The sequence below is a fragment of the Manis javanica genome, chromosome 2, assembly GCF_040802235.1.
Source record: "Manis javanica isolate MJ-LG chromosome 2, MJ_LKY, whole genome shotgun sequence".
NCBI classification, from domain to species: Eukaryota; Metazoa; Chordata; class Mammalia; order Pholidota; family Manidae; genus Manis; species Manis javanica.
In genome coordinates, this window is record NC_133157.1 from 182,784,011 (window position 1) to 182,805,234 (window position 21,224).

At 40.3% G+C, this 21,224-nt stretch overlaps 1 protein-coding gene across 3 annotated transcripts in view; it reads left to right on the forward strand.

Annotated features, from left to right (window-relative positions):
• The first annotated feature begins 412 nt into the window (after positions 1 to 412).
• POP1 (POP1 homolog, ribonuclease P/MRP subunit) overlaps positions 413 to 21,224 on the forward strand; it is a 127,608-nt gene continuing 106,796 nt past the window's right edge. For all 3 annotated transcript variants that reach the window (XM_073229861.1, XM_073229859.1, XM_073229862.1), the window contains exons 1-2: positions 413 to 824; positions 19,414 to 20,319. In XM_073229861.1, coding sequence (XP_073085962.1) covers positions 767 to 824; positions 19,414 to 20,319 — 964 coding nt within the window. In that variant the 5' untranslated portion in view covers positions 413 to 766. The remainder of the gene's footprint in view (positions 825 to 19,413; positions 20,320 to 21,224) is intronic.

Genomic DNA, 21,224 nt, shown 5'->3' on the forward strand with positions numbered 1-21,224 from the left:
CTATGCTGATGGACAGTGACTGTAATGGGGTTTGTGGGGGGGACTTGGTGAAGGGGGGACACTAGTAAACATAGTGTTCTTCATGTAACTGTAGATTAATGATAACAAAAAAACCCCAAAAAACTTTAAGGTCATGAAAGACAAAGTCTAAAGGAACTACATTTTAAAACAAACTAAAGACTGGCATGGCAACCGAATGCAATGTGGGTCCAGGACTGGACAATGGACCAAAGTTGAGTATGAGGGTGGATTAAATAGTATAACAATATTAAACTTCCGTGTGGTAACTGTACTTAAGTTATGTGAGAAAAAGATTGTCATAGTAAATCTCGTCTACCAATCAATAGCCACTGGGCCACAATCGCCTCCTCCTCTCCCTGAAGCTATTTAGTGATGATTCAGAGGAGCCCTCCCAGCCTTTCAGGATCATCCTCGACATCGCCCTATCCTTGCCTCAGAGGCCTTTTTCCTCCCCTCCTTTGCCACACTCCCCACCTTGTGCCCACCGGAGCCCCTGCACCTGTGCCCCTCTGCTTTCTTGCTCTCGGCTGGCTGGCTCCTCCACCTCCGCGGGGCTTCCCAGGGGCGCACCCCCAACCGGCTCCGCCGTGCGCCTGCGCTCTGGTCCCGCTGGGGCCCGGCAGGCAGCTGGAGACCTTCGGCGCGGTGGGTGCGCTGTGCGCGAGCTTCGGGCTCCCGGACCGACGCCTGCGCGGGACTGGGACAGGTGGCTGCGCTCGCCCGCACGGCCGCCGTCCGGCCCGCGATGGGCTGCTCCAGCAGCGCCCTCCATAAGGCCAGCCACAGCAGCAGGCTCCGCAGCGGTGAGCAGGGGACCCGGCCCCACCCTCGTCCGGGACTCGGGATTCGGGTCGGCTGGCGCCCTGGGGGTCCGAAAGGCGCGACTGGCGTCCGCCCCTCCCGGCGGGAGGCGGGCTCCTCCCTGAGGATGGGATTGAACCCTGAGCGCAGCGCAACTCCCACCGTCCGAAACCTCGCCTCTACTGCGGTGACCGCGGAGCCGAGGGCCGGTGCGCTCTCCCGCCGAGAGCCGGGCACTGGCCGCCCCAGACCTCTAGTGCGATCTCGGCGAGCTGGCGTTAAAGCCCGAACGCGGTCAGCCGCGGCGTTCTCTGAAACAGATGAGTCACTTCCTGTCATAATAGGTGCTATTTTCTCCTAAAGGTTTGAAATTCCAGATTATATAAAGCTGCAAATTCACTGAGAACCTTTAGTTTCTGGTCGCAAGGAGAGACGTGATACCCATTTTCTATCAAAACCTTCTCCGCCTTGCCCTCCGGGCAGCGTTTCAGTGTCGGAGATGGTAAAGATGGGGAGACTACAGATGGGCATTCACTCCATCAAATAGGTTCCTTGCACTTTCAAAGAAGTCAGGTACACTTTCCCCTATCCTTAGCCTAAATATTTATTGACAAATACGCTTCTGTAATCTTACAAAGAATCTTACAAAGAAATTCAGCAGGTATATTTTCAGCGTCTACTATAAAATAGTCAGGTGCTGACTGGATACTGGAAATACAAGTGACCCTACTTTTGGGAGTTGGAGATGGAAGAGGCAGACAATAAACAAGTTAAACAAATGATCAGGATACTTTCTGACAGTCATAAGTGCTCTGAAAAGAATAAAAGCAGATTGATTAACTAGAGAATGGCCAGGCTTTAGAGCCCACTCACTTCTTAAATTTTGAATGACTAGTATTTGGGGCAAAGCTCTGAAGCTTAAACAAATTCCTTCCAGTTAGTGTACTGTCTTGTTCAAGGCCTACTTTAGGGGAAATTTTATTCTCTAGTTAATTCCTTTTCACAGGTCTTCTTTTTGCCCCTTGTGTTACTTCAGTAACACAGAAATGTCTTCCTCTCTGATTTTGTAGTAGAGAGCACAGGTTATTTTCATGAATGCTGTTTCAAAGCTCAAACACTGTGTCCTAGTCAGAATGTAACTGTTTTATTTTCCTGGTGTATGATAATTTATTTTTAACTTCAGTAGATAGCAAAAAGCAGCAAAATAATTAAAGCCATATATAAAAGTGATTCCAAACCCCTTGACACAATTCACTGACAACTATGTGAATTGACAGAAAGATCCATTCTTAATGTACCACACTTGGAAATCTTTCTCCTAAAGAGACAAGAGCCTTTGTTCCCTAACAGGCTCTCAAGAGGCCAGTGAGGAACAATTTGTTGGGTGTTTCATGTTTTATTTTATGAAATCAGGTGGATTTTGCATTCTGTTCCATGATAGACCCTTGTTGATTTCAACATGAAAAACCAAGAAAACTGATGTGTTGGGTAGATACACCATATTATTCTGGCTTCTCTTACCTGCCATACTCCTGGACATCCTAGAAGTAGCATCCTGGCTTAAACACAAGAGCTCTAAATCATCATTATAGATTTTTTAAACTGATAAAAACATATTGCAGGGAATGATACTGTTGGGGAAGGTTAAACATATCCAATAGGTGAAATGGGTTTTTAATCCTCTCAGAAAATAGTGAGTATCTTTGTTTTAAAAAATTTTTTATCACCAATATTAATAACCATCCACATGAGTACACCCTTTTTTTTTTATTGATGTTTCATTGCTGTTCTAAGTTTTCAGGGACTTTGTTTTGAAAGAAATGTTAAAATGCCTGACAACCAGTTTTAGTGCATAGGAAATTAATACGGTGCATAAATTGCTCAAGGCACAGATTGAATCAATCAACATGTGTATTTTCTTTCTAATCTTCCATCAGACAATACTCTCTTGTAATTAGATACTGTTGTATGTTCATCAGCATTTCAACTCCATGATCTTGAAGGCTCAATAAATAATTCATTCCTGTTTCTGCAGCTCAAACTTCTTTAAATGCTGTATACAGTTCTGAACCTGTGTGTATGTGCTTTTAGATAAAAATAGTCCAAGTTTTTTAAATGTTCTGCATGTGTATCCATATGCCTAACAATGCTTGACACATAATTGTTGAATGAATTGCTTCATTTAATCCTTTTAACAATGCTATGATCAAGTATTATTGCCCCCATTTCACAGATAGTACAATTATAATTGAGAATTTATTATAATCACTAAATAAAAAATGTATACATATTACACAAATAGTATATGTGTAATAAATAAATTTATTGATATATGTAACATATAACAAATAAGATATTTATTTATTCCTAAATAAGAATCAGCAAAGTATAAGGCTTATATTTGCTTCCAAATTTAAACTAAGAATATTTGGAGAACATTTAACATTTAAACAGCATACATGGATGTACAGAAACTTCCTCTGCCTTCCATAGAGATAATACATAATCATCATATCGTAAGAGATTCTTTTAAATTCACAATATCAACTTTTGAACCCAATGGGTTGATGCTACTAGCCTAGAGACTAGATTGTGTTGACAGTTTCACTTAACTGAATTTTCTGTAACTGGCTTTTCTGTAACTATTGTACATGGTACAGTATTAGCTAATAAAAGAATGGTAAAATAATGGGCTAGACTGGATTATCTCTAAGATATCTTATAACTCTAAAATCCTGTAGCATTAAAATATGAAGGTACTTACTTTCTGGGTTTAAACTTAAATCATGTAATAGCTCCTTGGTTAGGCAGCCAGTTAGGCTGAGTAGGAAAATCCATTCTACTGATCACATGGATCACCTTCCTTTCCCTCACCTCTCAAGATGGCTGGCTAGGGCAAGAGGTGTGGAGGGACGAGAACAGAGGTGGAGATTGGCTTTTGGTTGTAAATAATTATCCAGCGTTACTCAAAGAGTAGGACAGGGCCTGATACGTGGTAATTGCACATGGATTTTTACTGAATGCCTTGAAATGTGTGAGGAAAGAGGCTTTTCTTTCCAAAAGGACAATTAAACAGATTGAGTTTGAAATTTCCTTTGTGTGTAGAAGCAAGTTCTAAACATTAGGGCAATTCTGTTCTAAAATTCTGTTCTTTTCATTGTCCTGAGAATCTGATAGAGTCTGTACACAAAGGTTTTGTTGACTTCACAAACTTTAATGCACCTGAAGTCTTGAGGTCTTTGCATCTGAACCTTTCTTCCAGTGCTGCTAGCCCCCTGCTTACATGTTTATTATTGCTCCACTCTTTCCTACTACAAATGCCATCTATTTCTGGCAGGCTTCTTCCTGAGATTGTACAGGGTAAGCACCAACATGGACAAAATAAGTAGATGTGTAATTATTGACAAACTCATTGCTGGGTTAATGTGTACATTTCCACTGACAGCTGTAATAATTTTTCTAACTTCAACTCTCCCTGGCTGCTTGGAGTCCATGCTGCCTAGGCAGTAGGATGAGGCTTGAATTTCACCCTGTAATGTGAATTGTTCTTTGTGCTGTGGGAGTACCTTCAGTCTTCAATCAATATTTTCACATAGTGACATTTCAGTCCTAAGTAGACGTTTTGTGTGTGTGTAACTGAAGAACAAACATTAACATTACAATTCACTTTCGTAGGCTTCTCTTACATGCAGATGTTATATATGGCATTTCTTTCTTTTAAATGCTAGAAGTCTCTGGACCAAGTCTTAAATGTATTTGTGTCCCCTTTAAAGCCTGGCACACAGAGAATGCTTGGTAAGCTTTTGTGGTAGGCCAGGTAATTACATACAGCTGATAAAATGAACTATTAAGAACCTCGTGCATAGTTTAAAATTTGAAAACATTGAAAAATGCATGCAGTGAAAAGTATACCTCTCACTCCATGCCCACCACCTGCTTAGATCCAGTCATACCCATGGGTAAATACTTTTATTAGTCTGGGGTTTTTTTGCACATTCTTCCGAAGTTTCTTTATATATTGCAAATATTATTTCCATCTCCCATCTTTATTTATGAAGTATATTATACCCACTATTCTTTACCTTGCCTTTTTTACCTAACAATATGGAGAGCTTTCCATGTTGATATATAAAGAACTTCTTTCTTTTTGTTTACCTTTGCTTAATAATCCATTATGTGATTTATTTAACCAGTCCCCTATTGAGGGACATTTGATTTGTTTCCAATCTTTTCCTGTTGCAAACAGGGCTGCAGTGAATTCCTTTACACATACATCATTTTCAGCATGTACAAACATAACTGTAGGACAGTTTCCCAGAAGAAGCATTAAGGTCAAAGCGTATGTGCATTTATAGTTTTGTGAGATAACTGCCTAAAAGCCTTCCTTAAGAGTTGTGCCAGTGCACATTCTCCTCAACAATACAATGACTTTTTTTCTAAAAACGAAGGCTTGCCAGCTTTAGCACAGCTGAATCACAACTTGGGAATGGAGCAGAAGTCAGCAGATGAGGTTGGAGTACCCACTTGGTTCCAGGTACTTTGGTCTGTCTCTTATATAATCCTTACAAGAGCCTTATAATGCAAACTTTAGTATCACCAAATGTAGATAGAAAACTGCAGCTTAGAGAGAATAAATAACTTGCCCAAGGTAACAGAGCTCATAAGTGTTGGGGCTGGAGCTCAAGCCCAGTATGTGTGACTCTGAAGCACCTGCTCTTTTCACAAACTCCACTTGCATCTGGGGTCTAGTCTTGGTTCTGCCAGAACTCATTATGTGACCTTGCACATAGGAAAAATGCACCCATATCTGTTGAGTGGATGGATGGGAGAGTGAATGGACTGATAGAAGCAGGGATCCAGGGGGATGAGAGTAATACTTAGAGAAACAGAGGGAATGTAGGAATCAAGACCAGGGAATAACAGAAACTGGAAGGTAACATTGGCCAAGGTGGGCTTGGGAAGAGAGTGTTGGCTTGTGATGAGGGTCTCCTAGTCATACAAGAAAAGGTCAACACAGCAAAACAAAGCTTTATTGTAATCTGTTAAATCTGCTTCTGTAAAGTTGCCACATGTCCCAGCTTATGTGTACAGTTTCACTTCTCTGTTAATGTTTTACAACATCAAGTTTAAAATAAAAACCTAATACTCATGGGGGTTACTCAAAGGCTCACCAAAACTGATAAAAAGCATCAGACTTATCCAGGCTTCAAATCCTGTTGTGTATAAGTGTAGGTCATTCTAGGTAATGATTTTTTTAAAAAATCAAAATACCAGAATATGGCTCCCCAAATGAGTGTTAATGTTTGGAAAGTATCTTATGACCTCAAAAGCTTTATGGTCCCAGGGCAGTTACTGCTGTTCACATTCTGTGATCCCTCCTTGGGAATTGTCATCAGGCTCTAAAGTTCATTCTTTTGTCTATATTCAAGGGTGTCAGAGGTTTTGCCCTTTAAAGGATAAAGATTAAAAAAAAACACCCCATGTTGGTTTTGACAGGTAAAGCTCCATGGGATTGTGTTTTATGGAGGTAGATGAAATAAGCCAGGCAATGCTAGTGTGCTCAGAAACAAGGGGCAGGCATTGGAAACAGGCAGAGTAAAGAAGGGCAACCAGCATTGTAAGTGCAGATTAAACCACTTTTTCCCATGGAAGAATCCCAGGGGCTCTGGAGTGCCCAGGGTAAGTACGCTGGGCTCTGGTAACTGGGTGGATGTAGCCCCACACCTAAGAGGAATAACCCTTTTTTCTCAGGCTACAGGCTCAGCATCCCTTTGGCTTCTCTAGCCTAGGTTCTCTAATAAGACAAAGACCCCAAGACCCAATAATAATATGTCCTTTATTCATACTGGACATGTCTTGGCATTCAAATCTGTATGGCTTTAACTTGCTTCGAAATGAACACCTCATATTGGGCTAGCTTAGATAAGTGAAGTGCCCAAATGCACATTAAGTAGGAAAGTCAAGTTGTAAGAATATCATGAAGCATCAGTAGACAGCAAAATGACATTCCTGCCCTATCTCAGTCACCAAAGTCACACTTATTTATATGTATTATACTCCGTGGCCATGAGAGGATGATTCTAAGTGGGCATCAAAATGCCATCAGTTAACATAATCTAAGACAGATATAAAATGAACTTGACCTCAGGAGGCCAAAGTTTGAACTGACTCATGTTCAAGAGGCTGCTCCACCAGCCTTCTGTACGGCCTGAGCCCACAGCCTTTCCTGGCTTCTTTGCATTATTCCAGATCCCTCATGCCCACACCCTGCCCCCTACCAGGCCTCTCCCTCTCTGTGATTGACCTGACTCCTCCACTAAAAAGTCCTTACCATCTACTTCCTTCCCCTAGTCATGAGGACGTACCATCAAATCAGGTTTGTTTATTTGTTTGTTTTGGTCTATTGATTAATTGTGGATTTTACCATTTGGGGACCTTTCTCAGGCCTGTAATATATTTGTCTGAACACTCAGTAAAGACCCTTTCTGCTCTCTCCAGCATCTTGTCTTTAAAACCTTCGTCTCTTAAAGCAGGATGAGAACCTTCCACACTTTGCAGACCACCCTCAGTCATCTGTCATTACTATTTTCTGAGCCTTGCTTAGCTAATGCTGCCCCAATCTCTGGTGACAGATGTATATTTGTCCCTGTGTTGTATGTATCAGAGCTTCCCAGCCTGTGGAATGGGTTACAGTGTGCTGGCATTTCTCCCAGCCTTCAGGGCAGCTGTCATGTTCTGGACAGCCATGCCCTCCCAGGTGCAGCTTCCTCCATCTGGCCCAGTGTGCTGCATAAATATGCTCTCTGTGTGCCACTGCACATGGAGTTGTTAGGAAGATTGAATGAGATAATCCACACAAAGCTCTAGGCAAAGTGCCTCAATAAATGTTAGCCACTCTTCCTAGAGAAGCATGGTGGGTTGTTGAAGTATCACAATTTGTATTTACCAGATTCTTAATCTTCCTTTTGTTTTTCCTCTTCCTTGTTCATTGAGATGCCTTGGATTTTATATCCAAATGTTCGGTCTCCATGTGCCAGTAATGACCATTAATTAATGCAATTGTCTTTCTTAGTGGTAAATACTGTTGGTAATTTCAAAAGTGATGTTTTATGCAATAGCTTTTCTGAAATAAAAGTTTATCTCATGGGAGTCTAAAAGAAATCAAAGAAAATGAAACTGGAAAATCCTATCTGTTTGTCATGGCTTGATGACTGTCTTTGTAGCTCTTAAATGCCAGCCTTCCCCCTAGGCAGAAGCCCTTGTGTCTCCGAGTGTACTCATCAGTTGTTCCAAAACTCTATAGCTAAATTTCAACATTAGATTTACCTTCAAACTTTGTCACTTTTATTTTGTGCTGCTCAAAATTAATCATAGATATGTAAATTCAAGTAGTTCTATTTAAAAAGAAAAATGGTTTGTCTGGTTTTTTTTGGTTGAGGGTTGTACTTGTTTACATGGGATATTGGTTAAGTTCACCTCTCTTCAAAATAAATGCCCAGTTGACATTGACCAACTGATAGAATGCACTCTTGAGGATCAATATTTGAAGCAGAAATGTCTAGAATAACACCACTGGGAACTCCACAAATATTTGTTGAATAAGTGATAGGATGGAATTGAGGAGAAAGCAAAGAAAGAAAATGAGAAGGGTTTGGGTTTTTTTTTAGAAGAAAACCATGGGAATTTTTTTAGTGTTATTTTTATTAAGCACTTTTCATGCACAATCACTGAGTTAAGCACTTTATGTACATTACTTCATTGAAGCCTCATGCAAACCCAATTATGGTGGGTGCTCAAGAACTCATCCCTTGGAGCTGACTCATGCTGCATCTTGGTTCCCAAAGCTAAAAATCTACAAAAGCCTAGAAATGATGGCATTTCTATTTCTTTGGGGACCCTCCCTTTCCATTGATTCTGTTAGAAAACCCAGTAGACAGGCCAGTGAGATCTTTGGGATGTTTGATATGTCATTACCATGGAATAGAAAATATCAACCTTAAGTTTTTCTCCTTGCTTCATAGAAACTTTTCATTTCTGATTAAGCTAATGAACTGAATTGAAAAGCTTCCACCATAATGTGAATTTCAAGTATGTAGCTCTAGTTCTAATCCCTTTTGTAATGTTGCCTAGTATTTAATTTCTTTGTGTGCTTACCACAATGGTGCCAACCACAATGGTTCTGTTAGTTCAGCTGTCACAACAAATTTGTGCTTGGGTCAGCTTACACAGAGTCAAGAGAGATAATGAGCACCAAAGGATTAGGCCCAGCACAGTGTATGATTTGATAAAATGTAGGGTTCAGAAAACAGACACATCTTTAAAACTTAGGATATGCATCTGTGCACCGTGTTTATTACATAATAATAGAGATTTGGCATAGAATGTCTCCTGTTGGTGGACAAAAGATCTTACTACATGCCATGTTAAGAGTGCTGGAAGAAAGAATGTGGTACCTTCCTCCTTGAGGAGGTTTTTTGGAGATCCACAAGACGGTGTGGACAGAGCCTGTGGAGATTCTTGGGTAAGAGGTAATGCACAGGTACCTAGTTACCCTTAGGGAAGTATCTTTTATTTGAATTTCCTTGCAGACAGTAATCTAGGATAGCAGGGACCAGATCTTCCTGGTTAACTGCTATATTCCCTGTGGTCAGCGCAGAGCTGGCATATAGTAGGCACTGATGAATACTCAAAATCAATGAATAAATCAAATCAAGGCTAACAAACAGAATGAAACATATTTATTTATATAAAAGCTATTAGTGGCCTTTCTTAATGCTAGACAAATCATGGCTGACGTTATGAATACTATTCCATTATCTGTCAATAATCATTTTTAAAACTTATGGTAACAACACAATTTTATAGGCCAACACTGTCATCTTGTATTTAGGGGACTGTTTATCCAAGTCCTTCAATGTTGCAGTTCATTCTTTCTGTTGCCATGTTAGCTATAATTTATTGATAGGGCCCCTAGTAGGCCACAAAGGACCTTTGAGAATTTAGAAAAATAGGAATGCCTTCCCCACCCCTGACATAGGCAGCCTTGCTGGTGCACGCAGGCTGGAGCTCAGCTCTCCATTGCCCCTTCAGCAGGACACCCCTGTGCCCTGAGAAACCTGCATAGCTGTGTGCACATGTTCGCTGAGCACCTTCTGTGTCACACACCCTGTTGGATAACTATGCATGCTGTCACCTCACTAAATTCTCCTAAATAGCCTGAAAGGCAAACATATATTCTCATTTTATAGATAAGAAACTATTAAAGGTTGAGAGAGGTCAGGGACTTGTCCAGATGCTCAGTTAAATGGTGGAATCAGGATTCACACCCAACATCAAGGCAGCCTGGAATGTCCTGTCCCAATTGAAGAGGAAGGAGGTCAAATGAATCCAAATTGTACTTCTCTCAGTATCCAGGGACAAAAACATTCTGAAAGACAAAAGAATCTGTGCCTGAAAGGAAGTTTTCATGATGACTGTAGACTGTATTGTTGTGTTCTCTGAGAGATGATCTGAAACAACCATTCATTTTCCAGCCTTTTCATTTGTTTACTCTGATCTTTCATCTTTTCTGAATAGGAAATAGAGAAAAGTACCAGTATTAGAATGAATGAAATACCTAGTTTTCTGTTTGTCCACCATAACCCCTTCCCTGCCAGGGCCAGCAAGTGAAATGTAATACTAGTGACAGATGACTGACTGTCACCTAGCAGGTGCCATCACTGTGCTAGTGCTTGCCAGGTCTCACAGCAATTCTACTCACAGTGTCCCCAGTTTACAGGAGGTGAAACTGAGTCACTAAGAGGCACAATAAGGCTGATAAATGGAGGAACCAGGATTCAAACCCACTACATTATAGGTCATTTTGAAGGTCATATGATCTCTGTTCTCCCTTATATCTTCTATCACATAGGAAAAAGAACTTTTGGGCTACTAGTTAAAAGCTATGACTTCCGGAGGAGGAGCCAAGATGGCGGCATGAGTAGGACAGTGGGAATCTCCTCCCAAAAACATATGTATTTTTGAAAATACAACAAATACAACTAATCCTAAAAGAGAGACCAGAAGACACAGGACAACAGCCAGACTACATCCACACCTGCGAGAGCCCAGTGCCTGGTGGAAGGGGTAAGATACAAGCCCCGGCCCAGTGGGACTAAAGCGCCCCTCACCCTAGCTCCCAGTGGGAGGAGAGGAGTCGGAGCGGGGAGGAGAGGGAGCCCAGGACTGCTAAACACCCAGCCCCAGCCATCTGCACCAGAGCACAGACAAAGTGCATGTGTGGAGGGCTGGAAACTAGGGAAACAGGACAGCAAAACCTCTGAGTGGGTCCCGAAGCCGATGCCCCTGTGACAAAGAAAAGGGAGTGCTTTTTGAAAGTCTTAAAGGGACAGGGATGCCACAGCTGGACGGAAACATCCCAGGTCACAGTCCAGCAGCTGGAAATTCCAGGGAACTCCGGGTGCACTAACCCCCTGGGCAACAGCTCTGAGACCCCTCACAGAGGTAAACAACCAAACAGCCCCCCATCCATTACCCCTCTGGGGCCCTGCCATAGCAGATTACCAGCCTGAGGCTGGCCACGCCCTCAGCAAGGGAGCTTCCTCCATACCAACTGGGCAAGATACAAAGACCCAGTCTACATGCAATTGCCCAACACAAGCCACTAGGGGACACAGTTGTCCCAGTAAAGAAAGGCCGGGAGCCAAGTGGAAAGCTGATAGACGTGTCAATAGCACTCCACTGCACCTATCAACATGAAAAGGCAAAAAAAATTTGATCCAGACAAGACTAACCCAGACAGCTTTGGCATCTGCTGCATCTTCCCCTGAGAAGGAACCTGGGGAGATAGATTTAACCAGTCTTCCTGAAAAAGAATTCAAAACAAAAGTCATAACCATGCTGATGGACTTGCAGAGAAATATGCAAGAACTAAGGAAGGAGAATACAGAAATAAAACAAGCTCTGGAAGGACTTCAAAACAGAATGGACGAGATGCAAGAGACCATTAATGGACTAGAAAACAGAGAACAGGAACACAGAGAAGCTGATGCAAAGAGAGATAAAAGGATCTCCAGGAATGAAAGAATTCTAAGAGAGCTAAGTGACCAATTGAAACGGAACAATATCCGCATTATAGGGGTACCAGAAAAAGAAGAGAGAGAAAAAGAGATAGAAAGTGTCTTTGAAGAAATAATTGCTGAAAACTTCCCCAAACTAGGGGAGGAAATGGCCTCTCAGACCACAGAGGTACACAGAACTCCCATGACAAGGGATCCAAGGAGGGCAACACCAAGACACATAATAATTAAAATGGCAAAGATCAAAGACAAGGACAAAGTATTAAAGGCAGCCAGAGAGAAAAAAAGGTCACCTACAAAGGAAAACCCATCAGGCTATCATCAGACATCTCAACAGAAACCCTACAGGCCAGAAGAGAATGGAATGATATACTTAATGCAATGAAACAGAAGGACCTCTAGCCAAGACTACTGTATCCAGCATGATTATCATTTAAATATGAAGGAGGGATTAAACAATTCCCAGACAAGCAAAAGTTGAGGGAATTTGCCTCCCACAAACCACCTCTACAGGGCTTCTTACAGGGACTGCTCTAGATGGGAGCACTCCTAAAAAGAGCACAGAACAAAACACCCAACATATGAAGAAGGGAGGAGGAGTAATAAGAAAGGAGAGAAATAAAGAATCATCAGACAGTAAAGATGCTAATCCTGAACCTTTGGTAACCACAAATCTAAAGCCTGCAATGGCAATAAGAACATACCTTTCAATAATCACCCTAAATGTAAATGGACTGAATGCACCAATCAAAAGACACAGAGTAATAGAATGGATAAAAAAGCAAGATCCATCCATTTGCTGCTTACAAGAGACTCACCTCAAATTCAAAGACATGCACAGACTTAAAGTCAAGGGATGGAAAAAGATATTTCATGCAAACAAGAGAGAAAAAAGCAGGTGTTGCAATACTAGTATCAGACAAAACAGACTTCAAAATAAAGAAAGTAACAAAAGATAAAGAAGGACATTACATAATGATAAAGGGCTCAGTCCAACAAGAGGATATAACCATTATAAATATATATGCACCCAATACAGGAGCACCAACATATCTGAAACAAATACTAACAAAACTAAAGGAGGAAATAGAATGCAATGAATTCATTCTGGGAGACTTCAACACACCACTCACTCCAAAGGACAGATCCACCAGACAGAAAATAAGTAAGGACACAGAGGCACTGAACAACACACTAGAACACATGGACCTAATAGACATCTACAGAACTCTACATCCAAAAGCAACAGGATACACATTCTTCTCAAGTGCATATGGAACATTCTCCAGAATAGACCACATAGTAGGCCACAAAAAGAGCTTCAGTAAATTCCAAAAGATTGAAATCCTACCAACCAACTTTTCAGACCACAAAGGCATAAAACTAGAAATAAACTGTACAAAGAAAGCAAAAAGGCTCACAAACACATGGAGACTTAACAAAACGCTCCTAAATAATCAATGGATCAATGACCAAATCAAAATGGAGATCCAGCAATATATGGAAACAAATGACAACAACAACACAAAGCCTCAACTTCTGTGGGATACAGCAAAAGCAGTCTTAAGAGGTAAGTATATACCAATCCAGGCATATTTAAAGAAGGAAGAGCAATCCCAAATGAATGGACTAATGTCACAATTATCAAAATTGGAAAAAGAAGAACAAATGAGGCCTAAGGTCAGCAGAAGGAGGGACATAATAAAGATCAGAGAAGAAATAAATAAAATTGAGAAGAATAAAACAATAGCAAAAATCAATGAAACCAAGAGCTGGTTCTTTGAGAAAATAAACAAAATAGATAAGCCTCTAGCCCAACTTATTAAGAGAAAAAGAGAGTCAACACAAATCAACAGAATCAGAAACGAGAAAGTAAAAAATACAAAGAATTATTAGAGAGTACTATGAAAACCTATATGCTAACAAGCTGGGAAACCTAGGAGAAATGGACAACTTCCTAGAAAAATACAACCTTCCAAGACTGACCCAGAAAGAAACAGAAAATCCACACAGACCAATTACCAGCAATGAAATTGAAGCAGTAATAAAAAAACTACCAAAGAACAAAACCCCCGGGCCAGATGGATTTACCTCGGAATTTTATCAGACATACAGAGAAGACATAATACCCATTCTCCTTAAAGTTTTCCAAAAAAGAGAAGAGGAGGGAATACTCCCAAACTCATTCTATGAAGCCAACATCACCCTAATACCAAAACCAGGCAAAGACCTCACCAAAAAAGAAAACTACAGACCAATATCCCTGATGAATGTAGATGCAAAAATACTCAACAAAATATTAGCAAACCGAATTCAAAAATACATCAAAAGGATCGTACACCATGACCAAGTGGGATTCATCCCAGCGATGCAAGGATGGTACAACATTTGAAAATCCATCAACATCATCCATCACATCAACAAAAAGAAAGACAAAAACCACATGATCATCTCCATAAATGCTGAAAAAGCATTCAATAAAATTCAACATCCATTCATGATAAAAACTCTCAACAAAATCGGTATAGAGGGCAAGTACCTCAACATAATAAAGGCCATATATGATAAACCCACAGCCAACATCATACTGAACAGCTAAAACCTGAAAGCTTTTCCTCTGTGATCAGGAACAAGACAGGGATGCCCACTATCCCCACTGTTATTCAACATAGTACTGGAGGTCCTAGCCATGGCAATTAGACAAAACAAAGAAATACAAGGAATCCAGATTGGTAAAGAAGAAGTTAAAGTGTCACTATTTGCAGATAACATGATATTGTCCATAAAAAACCCTAAAGACTCCACTCCGAAACTACTAGAGCTAGTATTGGAATTCAGCAAAGTTGCAGGATACAAAATTAACACACAGATATCTGTGGCTTTCCTATACACTAACAATAAACTAATAGAAAAAGAAGTCAGGAAAACAATTCCATTCACAATAGCATCAAAAAGAATAAAATACCTAGGAATAAACCTAACCAAGGAAGTGAAAGACCTATACCCTGAAAACTATTTGACACTCTTAAGAGAAATTAAAGAAGTCACTAACAAATGTAAACTCATCCCATGCTCTTGGCTAGGAAGAATTAATATCATCAAAATGGCCATCCTGCCCAAAGCTATATACAGATTTGATGCAATCCCTATCAAATTACCAACAGCTTTCTTCAATGAACTGGAACAAATAGTTCAAAAATTCATATGGAAACACCAAAGACCCCGAATAGCAAAAGTAATACTGAGAAGGAAGAATAAAGTGGGGGCGATCTCGCTCCCCAACTTCAAGCTCTACTACAAAGCCACAGTAATCAAGACAATTTGGTACTGGCACAAGAACAGAGCACAGACCAATGGAACAGAATAGAGGCTCCAAACATTAACCCAAACATATATGGTCAACTAATATTCGATTAAGGGGCCATGGACATACAATGGGGAAATGACAGTCTCTTCAACAGATGGTGCTTGCAAAACTGGACATGTACATGTAAGAGAATGAAACTGGATCACTGTCTAACCCCACACACAAAAGTAAATTCAAAATGGATCAAAGACTTGAACATAAGTCATGAAACCATATAACTCTTGGAAAAAAAACATAGGCAAAAATCTCTTAGACATAAACATGAGTGACCTCTTCTTGAACATATCTCCCCGGGCAAGGGAAACAAATGCACAAATGAACAAATGGGACTATATCAAGCTGAAAAGCTTCTGTACAGCAAAGGACACCATCAATAGAACAAAAAGGTATCCTACAGTATGGGAGAATATATTTGAAAATGACAGATCCGATAAAGGGTTGACATCTAAAATATATAAAGAGCTCACACACCTCAACAAACAAAAAGCAAATAATTCAATTAAAAAATGGGCAGAGGAGCTGAATAGACAGTTGTCTAAAGAAGAAATTCAGATGGCCAACAGACACATGAAAAGATGCTCCACATCGCTTGTCATCAGAGAAATGCAAATTAAAACCACAATGAGATATCATCTCACACCAGTGAGGATGGCTACTATCAAAAGACAAACAACAACAAATGTTGGCGAGGTTGTGGAGAAAGGGGAACCCTCCTACACTGCTGGTGGGAATTTAAATTAGTTCAACCATTATGGAAAGCAGTATGGAGGTTCCTCAAAATGCTCAAAATAGACATACCATTTCACCCAGGAATTCCACTTCTAGGAATTTACCCTAAGAATGCAGCACTCCAGTTTGAAAAAGACAGATGCACCCCTATGTTTATCGCTGCACTGTTTACAATAGCCAAGATATGGAAGCAACCTAAATGTCCATCAGTAGCTGAATGGATAAAGAAGAGGTGTTACATATACACAATGGAATATTACGCAGCCCTAAGAAAAAAACAAATCCTACCATTCACAACAACATGGATGGAGCTGGAGGGTATTATGGTCAGTGAAATAAGCCAGGCAGAGAAAGGCAAGTACCAAATGATCTCACTCATACGTGGAGTATAAGAACAAAAGAAAACTGAAGGAAAAAAACAGCAGCAGAAGCACAGAACCCAAGAATGGACTAATAGTTACCAAAGGGAAAGGGACTGGAGAGGATGGGTGGGAAGGGAGGAATAAGGGGGAAGAAAAGAAAAGGGGCATTACGATTAACATGTATAGTGTTGGGGGGGCACGGGAGGGCTGTACAATACAGAGAAGACAAGTAGTGATTCTACAGCATCTTACTATGTTGAAGGACAGTGACTGTGAACTTGGTGACAAGTTGTGATTTTACAGCATCTTACTATGTTGATGGACAGTGACTGTGAATGGCGATGTTGGGGGGACTTGGTAAAGGGGGGAGCCTAGTAAACATAATGTCCTTCATGTAATTGTAGATTAATGATACCAAAATAAAAAAAAACAGCTATGACTTCCAAAATATATTCATTTCAACATCTAGGCAGAGTGCAGTTAATCAATATAAATTACAAAGTGAATATGTCATTTCTAGCATGTTCTCTATTTTTCTGTACGAGAATTTTAAAGATGTTTTATCTCCTTTGGCCTATTCTAGAAAAATATTAGAAACAGTGACATTCTTTTTCAATATTTCTCAGCTTGATTGACTATCTTTCAGTTTGTTTTATGAAACTACAGCCTCACCATGAATGAAGGACATTTCCCTATATCAAGTATACCAGTAAGATTAGAGAAAAAGTACATAAAAGTGAAAATTGGTACTGTGGTCATGGCATAAGTGTTTAGTTATGGCAAAAATTGATAGCTGTCTTGGACTCTTATGATACTATTTGTGGATAAACAACTTTTCAGAAAAGTTTTGGCTTTGGGGGGAAAATTGACTTACAGACTAATAGCATAATATATTTTAAAAATGGAATGACTTTGTTTTGAGTGTGTTGACACATTTTTTTCCCCACAGCTTTCTGCTCTGGAAGGATGATGCCTTTAGAATACACCCACGGCTGGCACAGCTGGATGTAAACCGTTCATCTCATTTAACTGGCAGTACTAATCACTGTAATAACTGTTGTACCAGAAAATATAATTTGGCAGACATCTGTGATTAGTACATTAACACATTTCCTGGTTAATTTTCTAAGACAGCCATCACCAGAGCATCCTTTGTGTGATATCTAAATGAATTGCCCTGTCATAACGAATTTCTTTATAGACCTGAGACTTTTGTTAAGTTGCCTTATGTGCTGTTAATTTGAGAACTTCATTCATGGTGAGGCTGGAAGGGGAGGTGAAGGATAGCCCTCCTTCCAATTCTGTCATGTGGCCCCCCGCCAGGGCTCACAGAGTCCTTCTAAAATTTGCTGCTTCCCAGCCTCTGGCTCTAATTCCTCTCCACCAAGGGATTCAGACCCAGCCCCAGAGGCAGGGTGGGAAACAATTTGGTATGACTATTATCTCTTAAGAAGGGAAACAATTAGCAGTGAGTTGAATTAATGATAATTCATGAAGTAAGGAACCGAATAATGCAATTATTAATTCAAGGGAAAACAAAAAATTGTTGACAAAGTAATAGCTTCCCATATGGCTCACTTCTTCCTAGCAGACATATTTATTATATGTACATATAACTGACTATTGATATAACCCAAATTACAACATGATTACTATTTTAAATAATTATTAATATATAAATACTGAATTGAAAGGAAATGTGGGTGTGTAGTGGGAGAGGGTCAGACGTAATAGAGATGGGAGGAAAAGAACTAAGTCTTCATTTTCCACTGGGTAAGTTGAGATACCCAAATTGAAAAATCAAAAAGTAGCCATTCACCTAGAGATACAGAAAAAAGTATCCCTTCAAAACAGCTAAAAGAATTAAAATATTTGCTGTTAGGGAAGAGGAAATGAGAGAGAAGACCTGAGTATTAGTTGTGTATCTTACCTTACATTAAATAAGCAAACAGCTCTTTAAACTGTATGCATATATAACTGTTGGAGGGTGACTTAGGGAAAAAAGGTTCAAGAAAAAAGAAAAACAATAATTGGGAAAAAAAGAAGAGGATGGATATCACCTAGAGGCCCCTTTTTAACACACTGGTTTATTTTCTTGCTGTATTTCCCCCTCTATTGTGATTTGTTTTTCCCCCTTCTTCCCTCCCTCTCTACCAATGATAAACGTTGCTGTAATTATATATAAAATTGATAGCTAACTTATTGAGCCTCGACTTACACAGCAGACGCTGTTCTAACATACACTTTATATGGATTATTTCATTTGATTAACTCAACTGTGAGTACTGATATTTTAACTTACATCATAATTCTTGTGTTATGGTAGCATATGGGCTTCATAATCACCTTTTTCATGGCACAATACTGTTCCACCCAGTGGAATATTTATCTTTTCCCCAAATTATTAGACTTTTAAGTTGTTATTTTGATTATTAGAAGGAATACTGGGATGATATACTTTTCCCAAAAGCATTTTCCTGACATTTATGCTTTTAGGATAAATTTCCACAAGTAGGATTACTGGGCCTAAGGGTATGAACATGTTACCAAGTTATTGTAAGGTGTCCAGAGCACTTTTGTGTTCCTTGTTTAATGTAATGTGGTGCCCCGTGTAACTCTGAGGTAGGTGGGAAGGAGATTCACTGCCATTTTACAGACAAGATTATTGGGAGCTAAGTTCCCAAGGTCACACAGGTGGAGGAGAAGCCAGAAATAAAACACAAGTTTCCCAACTTTCTCTAGATTTCTCTTCCCGCTGCTCCCTCACCAAAGAAATGGAACTCAGGCTGAACTGTCCCTGCCACTTTCCTTCCCAGCCATCTTAGTCTTTACCTAGTGGGGCTTCTCTGTCATAGGCCTTTTCCTTTCATGAAGGCCATTTTGCTTTAGGATCAGTGGTCCCTGGGACTGTCTTGAACTACTAAAACTACTTCTCGATAACCATATACTTTCTCAAGATATAGAAACTATCCAATCATTTGTATTCTCTTATTTCTTTTTCTTTTTCAAATGAATGATCAAAAAGTAACTTCAAACATGTCTTTTTCAACCACAGAAGAAAGTGAGTCCTGCTTTGCCCAACCCAAACCATGCACACTGGGAAAAGAACCTACTTTTCATGGCAAGATACGAAAGGAAAGCCTTCCTCCATTAGAGAGACTCAAGAGTTCAGAGGTGTCAACAGCTAATGGTGTTAAATCCCTCCATGAACAGCTCCTGGAAAAGGATGCTGCAGAGTCACCAGAATCCACAGAGAAGACACAGCCTCTAGAGGGGCCCAAGGAGTCTGGGCTGCCTCAGCCAGGTGGCAAAGATGATGCTCCAGGAGCAGGAGAAAAGCAGAAAGACGTGGAAGCAGTGACAGAGACTCAGCCTTTAAAAGGCAATGCTGAGACTGAACCTTTAGGAATAAATGCCAAGTGTCAGCCTTTGAGGACAGCAGGACAGAGGGACTCTCCTGGAGCAGTGGAAGGTCCTGAGACTGCACAAACTGTCAGGGAGATGAAACCTCTGGGAACGGCTGAGGAAATTGCCCCTCTGGAAGCAGCTGGAGAGCTACAACCTCAAGAAGCAGTGGGAAGGAGTGAGCAGCCTCAACTGACAGAAACAGTTCCCAAGGAAGATGAGTCTCCAGAAATATTGGAAGGAAGTCAGTTTGTGGAAACAGCTGAAGAGCAGCAACTTCAAGAAACACTGGGGGAAGATGAGCAGTCTCAACTTCTGCAAACAGTTCCCAAAGAGAATGAAACACCCGAAGTATGGGACAGATGTCAGCTTGTGGAAATAGCTGCAAAAAATGATTCAATCTATAAAACCCCTGAAGGCCCAGGAAACATGGAGCAGATTGAACCTCAAGGAGTCATTGGAACCATGCAGCATCCAGCAGGAATTCTAGAAACAGGGGCAAACATGGGAATGGTCAGGAGTATTCATACCAATGAAGAGGACCAACACATTGAAGGTAAGAATTATGCAGCCAAAGATTCAGGATGTTTAGTTGTACATCAAAGGAGGTCAGCTGTGGGGGTTAGGGGCTGACTGACACACAGCCACTGAAATATCTGCTTCAAGTGGTTGAAGTTCATTTGATCCAAACCAAAGTGGCTTCCATACCTGGATTACAGGCATTTGGCTTTCCAGCAAAAATTTCCTAAAGCATAGTCTGTGCCCACATTTTAAACCTAGAGTTTCATTGTTGAATAGAATCGAATACTGAAGGTAATGTGTGAAAATTTCTGAATTCTTCCATGTTCATTCTCAGTCAGGCCATATATGGTATGAGGATCCAGAGTACAGATGAATACATGGTGAGTGGAGGAACTGACTTGCTGTGCAACAGTGCACAAACAAGGGAGTGTACTTGTCATTTTTGCCAGTCTTACCCTTAGAGAATTATTGTCAGTCTGCTCTTGTCCTCCTATAGTCTTCTTATTTTCATGAGAAGATTAGAGGAAATGTATTATGTCTTGGCATATGGTGTTTTTTTAAATGTACTTTACCAGCATAAAACAAGTGACATCTATACTGTTCTTTATTGGAGTTATAATTTTAAAAAAATAGCATTTCTTTTGGGGCATGATTTACATTTTGGTAAATTTTAGCCTCACGCTGCAGTATAATTAAATGAAGCATTTATCCATTGGTTTCTTAATTCTTTCATATATGAATGCAGCAGTTTTTGAGGGCCTAATCATATGCCAGGGCATGGGGTGCAGATGGAGTAAGAGATAGTCCTTGTTCTCAAGGGACTCACAGTCCAATGGGAAGAAGGCAGAATTTAAACAAATTACCACAGTCTATTGAGATCCATGCTTTAATGAAGGTGTATAAAGGTGTCCCAGGGATAACATGGGAGAAGCAAGTGAA